Source organism: Lampris incognitus, chromosome 6 (genome assembly GCF_029633865.1).
Source record: "Lampris incognitus isolate fLamInc1 chromosome 6, fLamInc1.hap2, whole genome shotgun sequence".
Lineage (NCBI taxonomy): Eukaryota > Metazoa > Chordata > Actinopteri > Lampriformes > Lampridae > Lampris > Lampris incognitus.
The window spans coordinates 42,185,573-42,197,924 of NC_079216.1; the positions used below are offsets into that span (position 1 = coordinate 42,185,573).

Below are 12,352 nucleotides of genomic sequence, written 5' to 3' on the forward strand. Positions count from 1 at the left end.
GTCTAATCATGTCTTGTGTTATGTTTTGTGCTTTTTTTCCCCATCAATATTTTTATGGAATTTTTACATAGCATTCACATACACATACAACCTTTTGACAAGGGCAATAACTCAGGTAAACTTGTTAAAAGATATGAAATAAAAGACTAGTTTGATAACCACAAATTGGAAGAAAAAAATACATAAATATTAAAAAGAATATGTATACATAATAAATAAAAAGCATCTCAATACCTTACATTAATATTTTGACAAAACTTCTCACCCCTCAATCATTTGTCAGCACATCACCAACTCCATGGTCAAGAAAGGATTATGAAGGGACTCCAGATTCCCTCAAAAATCCTATTCCTATACCAATCCCAGCTGATGGTTGCTTATGGCATGAAACAGGCTTGTACTGTCTCATAAAGAATTTATTGACTCACTGGATTATACCTATCCCTCACAATATAAGTTATCTTTTCCATTGACATATTTGCTGGTAGTGGTATATTGATATTCAGGATTTTATCTATTATACAATTCACATCTTTCCGACATTTTTTGATGTGTTTGTGTATTTTTTGATGTGTTCACATTCCCAAATGCAGTAGTGCACCTTTAAATTTACTGCATTTCACATGTGTCAGGAATATTTTCATTCTCCCGACAGAGATCGCAACAACTACCTTGCGACCAGACCTCGTCCTCTGGTCCAACGCTAACCAGCTCGCTTACATCATTGAGCTCACAGTCCCCTGGGAGGATGCAGTCGATGAAGCGTACGAGCGTAAGAAGCTGCGGTACGCCAACCTAGCAGCCGAAGCAGAGGACAGAGGCTGGAAGGTGAAGGTGCGCCCTGTGGAGGTGGGTTGTAGGGGCTTTGTTGCCAGCTCCACAGCAAAACTCCTGAGGGAACTAGGAGTCAGGGGGCAGGCCCACAGGAGAGTGATCAAAGAGCTAGCCAACACTGCTGAGAGGACTAGCCACTGGATCTGGCTCAAAAGGAGAGACGCCGTCTGGGCTGCCAGGGTGAACAGCTAACCACAGGTCACACACCCAGGACCGATCAACCTGTGGTGGGCCTGCCTCAGCGGAGGGTGTCTTGTGATAAACGGCCGAAACACCCTGTGATGCTGAGGTACACAACTGATGATGTGTCCTGGTGGTGGCAATGTCACCTTGGCAGACATCTCCAGTTTGATCTCCACTGAATCTGTTGCAGTGCAAACACTAGGGATTTTAACAACCAGTCCTTTTTTTGAATCTTGAATATCTGGAGTAAACCAGTGACCGCTGCGAAAGGGCAGCTGACAATCAGGGAAAGACCAGATGACGGCCTGGAAAGACTGCTGACAGGAGGGAATAGACCCCAACGGGGCCGGTATGGGCTAGCGACTCATACTAGCAGGATCCAATGCTAGTTAGCGTTCCTGGATCCACCCAATATTGCTACGAAAACTTTAAGGAGAAGAATACCCCCAGAGTCTGCGAGAGCGGGGGCGCAAGATGACTCACAGGTGGATCACACGGTAACGGAACAAGGAAAGGATTTGACAACGAGTCGGATGACCAGCACTGCAACCGATGGATCATCAGCACTGGCAGGACAAAAGCTGCACAGCTGCATCTGTGGCTGGTCAAAGGTTACATCAGTGAAGGGTCTTAAGATCCATCAAGGCAAAAAGAAGTGCCTTAGTGAGCTTGGTAAGGGGCCTCGCATTGACCAATACTTCTTAAGAAGTAGGCCAAATCAGTCGAGTGAAGCCCGGAGGCAGGAGAACCCCCACAGTCCTCAGGGTATCAGCACCCCAGACGAAGCTCAATGTTGCATAGACCCTCCAGTGGACTCCGGTCTGGAGCCCGGCCAGCCACAGCCAGCAGCAGAGAGGAAGATGGAAGGAAGAAAACCTCAAATCCTGTGGCCCAAGTCCAGCCAGAAGATTGAGTGGGAGACCATCTACTCTGACCTTGTCCTCTTACTAGAAGGTCAAAAGGGAACAGTTGAAAGAAAACTGGAGAACATGGGAGCCATCATTTACAGCTATGGCATAGAGAGATTTGGAGTGAAGGAGAAGATACCCAGTAGGCAGAAAGACCCTTCAACTCAGCCCAAATCCAGGGGACAGCGGGAAATTGATAGGTTGGTGAAGGAGAGAAGACAACTGAGGAAGCAGTGGAGGAAGGCCACAGAGGGAGAGAGGGTTGGGCTTGACGCACTGCAGGCTGAAATAAAGCAGCATTTGACAAAGCTGCGAAGAGCAGAACACCTCAGACGACAGCATAAGAGGAAAGAACGGGCTAGGACCCGTTTCTACAGCAACCCTTACAGCTCTGTCAAGAGCCTTTTTGACAGCAAGAAAAATGGGAGCCTTGGAGTCCCCATACGAGATCTGGAAGAGCACCTAAAGAAGACCTACTCTGATGTCCGGAGACATGAGCCAGTCACCATCCCGGATGACATGCCACCAATTCACCCACCTGACCACCATATGGACACAAGACCCCCCACATGGAGCGAGGTGGAGAGGACGGTAAAGCAGGCAAGATCGATGTCAGCTCCTGGGCCCAATGGTATCCAGTATAGACTCTATAAGAACACTCCTGGAGTCCTGAAATACCTCTGGAAGCTGATGAAAGTGGCATGGCAGAAAAGAGTCATACCCAGGGCATGGCGAAGAGCAGGAGGCATTCTGATCCCCAAGGAAAAGAACTCTTCCTGCATCAGCCATTTTCGCCAGATCCGCCTTCTTAATGTAGAGGGAAAGATATTTTTTAGTGTGATTGCCCAAAGGCTCTCCACATTCCTGCAAAGAAACAACTTTGTTGATACATCAGTGCAGAAAGCCGGGATCCATGGCTTCTCAGGATGTCTGGAGCATGCTAATATCATCTGGCACCAGATACAAGCTGCCAAGAAAGAACGGAGAGACCTGCACGTAGTTTTCTTAGACCTTGCCAACGCTTTTGGATCAGTTCCTCACAAGATCCTGTGGACGGCGTTTGATTTTTTCCATGTCCCCAAAAATATCACGGAGTTGGTCAAGACCTATTTTCAGGATCTCCAGTTCTGTGTCACAACACAGAACACCACCACCACTTGGCAACATCTGGAAATAGGCATTATGGCGGGCTGCACTATTTCCCCCCTGGCATTCATCATGGCAATGGAGCTCGTCATCCGTGCATCGCAGTGGGTGGTGGGAGGCGAAAGGTCCAGGAATGGCCTGCATCTTCCACCAATCCGGGCGTACATGGATGACTTGACCACCATAGCAACAACAAAACCATGCACCAGGCGCCTGCTGCAGAAACTCCAGGAGAACATCAAGTGGGCACGAATGGAGTTTAAACCAAGCAAATCTCGCAGCATCTCCATTGTCAAAGGCCAACTAGTAGATGAACGGTTCTGCATTAGTGATCAACCAATCCCCACGGTCTGGGAGAAGCCCATCAAGAGCCTCGGACGGTGGTACAATGCAGACCTCAAAGACACCCAGCAACTGGAGCAACTTCGCCAGGATACAATCAGTGGCCTCAGGCAAATCAACAACACTGCACTGCCCGGGAAGTTGAAGCTTTGGTGCTTTCAATTTGGGCTGCTACCCCGACTCATGTGGCCAATAACCATGTACGAAGTCTCACTATCTCATGCCAATCGCTTGGAGAGGCTAGTGAACTCGCAGGTGAGGAAGTGGCTTGGACTGCCAAGGTGCCTCAGCAGTGTTGGACTCTACGGCAATGGAGCCCTCGCACTGCCAATTTCCAGCCTGGTTGAGGAATTCAAATGTGCCAAAGTGAGGCTGGACATGTCCCTCACAGAATCCCGAGACCCAATAGTGAGAGGAGTTGCTCCAACCCTAGCAACAGGGAAGAAATGGACCCCGGCTGCAGCTGTACTGGAGGCGAAATCTGCCCTCCGCCACCGAGACGTAGTAGGCCATGTTCAACAAGGCAGAGGCGGCCTTGGCCTGGGAATAAAAACACCTACCTGGCAAAAGGCGACTACTACCGAACGGCGAACTATGGTGGTTGAGGAGGTCCGCCGACAGGAAGAAGCAGCCAGATGTGCTAAAGCCGTAGCACAAGCCAAACAGGGTCGCTGGATGAGGTGGGAGGGTGTTGAAAAGAGGAAACTCACATGGAGTGAGCTCTGGAGCATGGAATCAAACAGGCTGAGTTTCATCATCAAGGCCACATATGATGTCCTGCCCTCTCCCATAAATCTAAATCTCTGGTTTGGAGAGAATCCATCTTGCTCCCTGTGTACAGCCCCAGCAACCCTCAAGCATATCTTGGTTGGCTGCAAGACCAGCCTTACCCAAGGCAGATACACCTGGCGACACAATCAGGTGCTCAGGTGCTTGGCAGCTGAACTCGATTGTAGGAGGGTTTCCATCAATGCCCAACCCTTCAACAACCAGGAAGGGCCCCGGCGTTTCCCAGCTTTCATTCGAGAGGGGGATAAACTGAAGGCCAACCCTTCACTTCCCAACTTAGGCTCACTAAACTCAGCCAGGGATTGGGAAATGCGAGTGGACTTAGGCCAGAAGCTCATCTTCCCGACAGAGATCGCAACAACCACCTTGCGACCAGACCTCGTCCTCTGGTCCAACGCTAACCAGCTCGCTTACATCATTGAGCTCACAGTCCCCTGGGAGTATGCAGTCGATGAAGCGTACGAGCGTAAGAAGCTGCGGTACGCCAACCTAGCAGCCGAAGCAGAGGACAGAGGCTGGAAGGTGAAGGTGCGCCCTGTGGAGGTGGGTTGTAGGGGCTTTGTTGCCAGCTCCACAGCAAAACTCCTGAGGGAACTAGGAGTCAGGGGGCAGGCCCACAGGAGAGTGATCAAAGAGCTAGCCAACACTGCTGAGAGGACTAGCCACTGGATCTGGCTCAAAAGGAGAGACGCCGTCTGGGCTGCCAGGGTGAACAGCTAACCACAGGTCACACACCCAGGACCGATCAACCTGTGGTGGGCCTGCCTCAGCGGAGGGTGTCTTGTGATAAACGGCCGAAACACCCTGTGATGCTGAGGTACACAACTGATGATGTGTCCTGGTGGTGGCAATGTCACCTTGGCAGACATCTCCAGTTTGATCTCCACTGAATCTGTTGCAGTGCAAACACTAGGGATTTTAACAACCAGTCCTTTTTTTGAATCTATTTGTGCAATGAAATTGAGGTTATATAAGTGCTCACCAACCACTTGTATTGTAATAATTTCAGTTGTGTATTCATTGTTTGGGTTTGAGCTTCCTTACATGGGTTCATCCAGTCATTCACATGAATATCCTCATTTAAATCCTTTCTTCAGGCTTCTAATCTAGAATCTGAGGATTCTTGTGACCCTGACAGTAGTTTACCATACAACAATGAAATTAAGCCTCTACTATAACAACGCTTCACAACTTCTTTTTCTAAGATAGATAGAGAAGGTATATTGAGTTATTTTGAGATGTAAAAATTTAATTTCTTATTTGTAGGTATTTAAAAATGTTTTCTAGAAATATTATGTGTAATAACTACTTCCTCAAAAGACACAAGTTTATTGGTAGAGTATAAATCTGCTATAGTCTTAATGCCTTTGTGGGCCCACATTTTAACACCTACATCCAGTTGCCCTGGTATAAACCTAGTATTACCCCAAGTGGGAAGGCGTCGGGGATACCTAAATATCGCTTCACTTCATACCATACATTTATCATATTCACAACTATTGGATTAGAGACCAAAGTCTTGGAGTTCTGAGGCATATAGATACAGGTTCAAAGACAGGCCCAATGTGACGGCAGAAGATTCTATATCCATCCAAGATGGAGGGTTTTCAGATGAAAAGTAAAACATAATGGTTCTAAGTTAGGCAGCCCAATAATTCCACTAAAAGTTAGGAAATTGAAGCCTTCCTCTGTCATTTTTAACAATACTTTATTAAAGAAAATGCAACAATATGTTGTACAAAAATAGAAAAAAGCTCATACACAGGGCATTTTCAGTTTTTTCGTTTTCTTCCCAACACAAAACACCCTTAACCCCCTACCTTACACCCCATCCTGCAGGCCTCTTCCACAGGAAATAAGTTACTATAGTATTATAAATAAAGATAGAAATTACAGTAAATAAAATTAAGTAAATACTATAGAACACTACAATCCCAGCTTTTTTGGAACGTGTTGCAGGCATCAAATTCAAAATGAGTGAATATTTGCAAAAAAACAAAGTTTATCAGTTTGAACATTAAATATCTTGTCTTTGTAGTGTATTCAATTGAATATAGGTGGGAAAGGATTTGCAAATCATTGTATTCTGTTTTTATTTACGTTTTACACAACGTCCCAACTTCATTGGAATTGGGGTTTGTAAAAAATATTAGAAAATCATCAGTTTTAATTTTATTTTATGAATGCATAATTTGACAACCAACATCTAAACAAAACGTTTCTGAAGAAATAAACCCTTCAAACCTGCCTATTCAGTTTGTGTTGGAATGGGAAGAAATAAATGAAAGGAGCTCATTTTTCTCCCTGTCAGAATATTGCTGCCTCTGTAGTTGCTGGGAAAATGCTATGCTTTCAGCTCTGCGAATGGTGGTCCAGCTATAATTTTAGAGGTCCGAGCAATAGTAATTCAATGAGACTAATTTTAAATGATAGTACTTTAGAAAAAAAAAAAAAATTCCCCCCCTTTTCTCCCCAATTGTATCCGGCCAATCACCCCACTCTTCCGAGCTGTCCCAGTCTCTGCTCCACCCCCTCTGCCGATCCGGGGAGGGCTGCAGACTACCACATGCTTCCTCCGATACATGTTGGGTCACCAGCCGCTTCTTTTCACCTGACAGTGAGGAGTTTCGCCAGGGGGACGTAGCGTGTGGGAGGATCACGCTAGTTCCCCCAGCTCCCCCTCCCCCCAAACAGGCGCCCCGACCGACCAGAGGAGGCACTAGTGCAGCGACCAGGACACAAACCCACATTTGGCTCCTCACCCGCAGACACGGCCAGTTGTGTCTGTAGGGACGCCTGACCAAGCCGGAGGTAACACGGGGATTCGAACTGGCGATCCCCGTGTTGGTAGGCAACAGAATAGACTGTTACGCTACCCGGATGCCCAAATGATGGTAAACTGACCAATCACATCTTACCTGTAAATTGGTGGGATTTGTTATCACAAACGTAATGACAATTTTGCCCACTGCAGGGGAACATGGATCACAAGCTAGCAAAAAAATAAAAATAAAAAAAAAACAAAACGCAGATAAACTAGCTAGCTAATTAGCCTGTTTGTTTATGATGGAAGCCGTAAGTAACGTTATCGCTAGTGAGGAGGACATCATTGTTTATTTATTATCCACGCTGTTTTCAAGATTAACTTTTACTGAAAAGTTGGGAGTTAATCGGCAGAGCTTAATTTGATAAATTATTTAAAGTCTAATAGGCTGCCCTACCAACACATTTTTTTCTGTCCGCCACTGTTTTTCATACATATGTTAAAGTTTATTTGGGAAAATGGTCATTATGCAGAATTACCAGTCAATCTGTAAATTTACCAGCTCATCGGTCATTATGCACATTTACCTTAACATATGTATTTAATAGGCAGCTGTGCCAATCTAATAATATAATTCTAATAATATAATTTCTTAACAATATTGCTTGTTTGTGGTGGTGGGTTCCCAAAATGCCATGTTTGCTGTTCACTGTCCATGGTTCTGAAGTGTCTGTCACTAATGGTTGCTTGGCCGTGTGTGTGCTGTGATGATGTGTAGGATTACATGCTGTCATACATTTTGCACATAGTTTTGCACCCCGGCATGTTGAAGTGCTCACACCGCTTGTGTGATGATCAGAATCAGAATCAGAATACTTTATTCATCCTTGAGGGGAAATTGGGTCCTATTACAGACACTCACGCTCTAGTAAAGAAAAAACTAAAAACTAACAAGATAACAAGAAAATAGAAACAAATAGAAACAAGAAAAACAGAATCAAATAGAAATAAGAGCAAAATATATATAAACATATGTGCACCAACACCCTATCAATACTGCACTAATGCAGCACAAAACAAACAGCACGAACAAAACTCGACTGGGTAAAATAAATCGAAGGGCCAGTCCAATGACCACTAACTCCAAGTGTCTGACACTGTGAGGGAGGAGTTGTGAAGTTTGATGGCCACAGGGAGGAATGACCTGTGGCGCTCTGTAGTGCATTTCGGCAGAATGAGTCTATTACTAAAAATACTCCTGTGCCCGACCAGCACGTCATGGAGTGGATGGGAGACGTTGTCCATGCTGGCACATAACTTCAACAGCGTCCTCCTCTCAGAAACCAACGCCAGAGAATCTAGTTCCACCCCCACAACCTCACCGGCCTTACGGATCAGTTCATTGACCCTGTTTACATCCACTACCCTCAACCTGCTCCCCCAGCTCACAACAGCAAACAGGGGAGCACTGGCCACCACAGACTCATACCACATCCTGAGCATTGTCTGGCAGATTTTGAAAGACCCCAGCCTTCTCAAGAAGTAGAGATGGCTCTGTCCCTTCTTGTAGAGGGCATCAGTGCTCTTAGCTCAGTCCAGTTTATTGTCTATATACACCCCAGGTACTTGTATTCCACAGTGTCCACACTGACCCCCTTGATGGAAATGGGTCACTGGTGTCATGCCCCTCCTCAGATCAACAACCAGCTCCTTTGTTTTAGTCACACTGAGCTGCAGATGGTTCCTCCCACACCATGTGACAAATAAGTTTCCCACCACAGCCCTGTACTCAGCCTCCTCACCCTTACTGATGCATCCAACTACAGCAGAGTCATCAGAGAACTTCTGAAGATGGCAGGACTCTGTGTGGTAGTTGAAGTCCGTAGTGTAGAGGGCCCGAAAGGAAGGGAGACAGGACTGACCTCTGCGGAGCCCCAGTGTTGCTGGCCACTTTGGCTGACACACAGTGTTGCAAGCGCACATACTGTGGTCTACCAGTAAGGTAGTCAACAATCCAGGACACAAGGGGGGCATCTACCTGCATTGCTGTCAGCTTCTCACCCAGTAGAGCCAGCCGGATGGTGTTGAAGGCACTAGAGAAGGCAAAGAACATGACCCTCACAGTGCTGACTGGCTTATCTAGGTGGGCGTAGGCATGGTTAAGCAGGTAAATGATGCAGTTATTTGTAAGGAGGATTTGCATTTTGTTTAGAAATTAGCTGTTTTTGATTTCAGTTATAACTCTCACTCTTTCCGTGCTGTTAGCTCATTGCATTGCCTAAGGTAGAGTAGCGTCTTAATTTTTGTTTCAGAGCTGGAACTGTCATAGGTAACTTTTGCAGTAGTATAGGAGAGAATACAGTAAGCTAAGCCGGTAGTTTACTTTTATTCCCACCAAGGGAAGGGTGGTCAGAGGGCCAAGGTTTAAGAGTCATGGTTCGCTACTGGTAAGTAGGTTTATATGTTAGGTACAAAGCTTATTGTCCATGGTCATGTCTCTCTTTGAATGGTACAATGACCTTTTAGGGTATGTTTAAGAAGCAGTTCCCCCAAAAATGTATTACTATTTATTGACTCTGAGACTACTAGTATGAGCTTCTGATAATGTCAGAGAAACGAGACTTACCTTGTAATGTGTCAGGTGCAAACAGAGTACATGTACACACAGTTAAGAGGAAGGAAGGGCTTTAAGAATCACTGATGTAAACACCTGTAACTGCATCATTCACCAGTTTTTACTTTTTGAGTTGTATCAGAGAAATAACTTCCTGTTTTAACTGGAAATGAGCATGACCATTTATTGAAACTAGTTCCTTCATGCCCTTTCTTTTATTTGCATTGACTGGTTTCCTAAAATAAAGACTCTATTATCACATGAAAATATACTTCATTGGCTGACAAAACATACTTTTAAACATATTTTACAATCACACATCATACCTGACCAAGAACATAAAAAATACATCTGTCTATAATATATAATCTGTGTATATATCTGTTTTTGTCAGGTAAATGCTGGGAAAATGGAGTCAGCAGGAGAAAAATGGAGCTTGGTCATTGGTAACCTGGCTCTGAAGCAGGTACATTATTTCAAATTATGGAAAGTCCATACAGGTTTGATTTGAAATGTGTTTTACAAATACCCTCCTTTTATTAACAGAAAAACCGTCATTGGCCACAACAGCTACCATCAACTAGATCTAAATCTGTAGAACTGCAAATATTATTTTGAACCTCTAAGAATTTTTATCTCCTACAGTTATATTTTCAATACTGCTGTCGATTTTCAGGTGCAGGCCACAGTGTTAGGACTGTTGGCTGCCCTGATGGCAATTGCATTAGGCTGGATGGTAGAGGGGACGATGCTCCTTAGTCATGCAATTCTCCTCTGTTCAACCAGTGTTGCTACTGCCTTCATGGCCTCATTACTGCAAGGTAAGTACATAAACTATCCTCATCCTGGTCTCATATTCATGACTTCTCATAAAAACACCCACAGTACCTTTACAATTGTTCCAGTTTTTAACATTGCTCTATGCCTCCCACCACCACCAGCTCAACTAGGTGCTTTCTTCTAAGTATGCATTGATTGCTATTTTTGGAATCATTACATTCATGTTGACTGTAAGACATTTAACACATAGGGCTGCTATTCATTTAGAAGTGCTGATGCCAAAACTTTTTTAAACTCAACAATGAATTACACCCCCTTTTGTCCCATTCAAGGACAGCTCCATACACTGACAACAATGTTCATTTGCTCATTCATGACTTGCATTGATGTGTGAGGCTACTACTTCAATGTGCATTTTCCCATTATCGGTGCCCACTCCCCTTTTTTGATTCATTTAATGTGAAGCGACTCCAGCATGTCTGTACATCTGAGAGAATAAGTCATATTTAATTGTCTGAAAAATCCATCCATTCTTCCATCTGTCCAGTTGGCCTAAGATTAGAATCATGGTGGTAATAGGAAAAGCAAAGAAATCAAGAAGTCTCCTTTCTTTGCAACTTCCACCAACTGCTCCCAGGCCAGCTGGGAGATGTAATCCCTCCAGTGCATCCTTGGGTCTGACTCAAGATCTCCACCCAAGTACAGCACCAAAGGAACATATCTGGGCGGTTCAGGCCTCCTTACCAGATGCCTGAACCCTTAGCTGGCTCCTTCTAAAGTGGAAGAACAGCAGCTGTACTCCTCAAGGCCCTCCTGGATTGCAGAGCTCCTCGCTCTGTCATGGTGAGGGAGCCCCACTACCCCATGGGGGAACCCCATTTCACCTGCTTGTATCCACAATCTTATTCTTTTGGTCACTACCCAAAGCTGGTGGCCATAGGTGAGGGTGAGAAAGAGCATGAACTGGTAAATTAAAGATCCAGTCAAATTATTTTAATTCAGTCAGACAAGTGTTATTGTGGAATATTTATGTCATTTTTTTCAGTTTCATATTATGTTTCAGACTTCAGAAGTATTACAACTGTTTTAGCACACTGTCTCTGAGCACAGCCAATTCTCAGAAGGTTGAGCTCACAAGACTCTTTATTGATAGCTAGCTAGCTCGCTAACTTGTCTGATGTTGCTAGACAAGTATTTGACAACAGGGTAACTAACAGACTGGCTGATGGTGGCAATTCATTGACTGTCCAATCAAATAAGGGTGTTAGATGGTGTAATGAATTACCAGAAACAAATTGCTTTTCTGAAAGAGTTTAATGTTGACAACCATAGTTTTGCAAGGCTAATAAGTTAGGTAATTTTACTTGGAACAAACCCTCTGTTAAAAAATACCAGATTGGAAAACGTGATTTTCATTGTACTGGATCTTCAGTTTTGCCTTGTGGTTCAGCTCCCTTTGTACCACCACACCACCTGATATAATGCTCTCATTTCCACATCTGCTCAACTCAGCCGCTAGTCAAAAACCTCAAGATACCTGAACTAATCCACTTGGGGCAGTTACTTATCCCTCACCTGAAAAGGGCAAGCCCTCTATTACTCATGTAGAGAAGCTGGTGACACTTTTACCTCACAGCAAGGGTGGGATGTATTTAATGCAAGTACTTCTGTTGGCAGGATGTATTTTACCCCTTGGGCACCTAGATTTTCTGCGATTGGTCAAATTTCCTTACTTTTACTATCTCTTAATAATCTGATGCCTACGGAGATCTGTTCGCTGAGTTTGATGTGTGGATTTGTTTGGCACTTCAAATATTGGCTTTACTGTTGTCGTCATTCTCATGAAGGGATAATTTTTGTAAAACAAATGATACAGAAGATGACACTAATTACTGTATGCTACATAAATCACATTATACATCCACAGACATAAAATGATGTAAAATGATAAATACCTCATTAAAGTGATATGTAAATAGCTGTACATAACTT

The 12,352-nt window shown here is 44.4% G+C and overlaps 1 protein-coding gene across 1 annotated transcript in view; it reads left to right on the forward strand.

Annotated features, from left to right (window-relative positions):
* Positions 1-12,352, forward strand: part of slc41a2a (solute carrier family 41 member 2a) — a 52,985-nt gene that overhangs the window by 3,545 nt on the left and 37,088 nt on the right. Inside the window, exons 3-4 of the mRNA XM_056282411.1 lie at positions 9,975-10,046; positions 10,257-10,401. Of these exons, the coding sequence (XP_056138386.1) occupies positions 9,975-10,046; positions 10,257-10,401 (217 nt within the window). The remainder of the gene's footprint in view (positions 1-9,974; positions 10,047-10,256; positions 10,402-12,352) is intronic.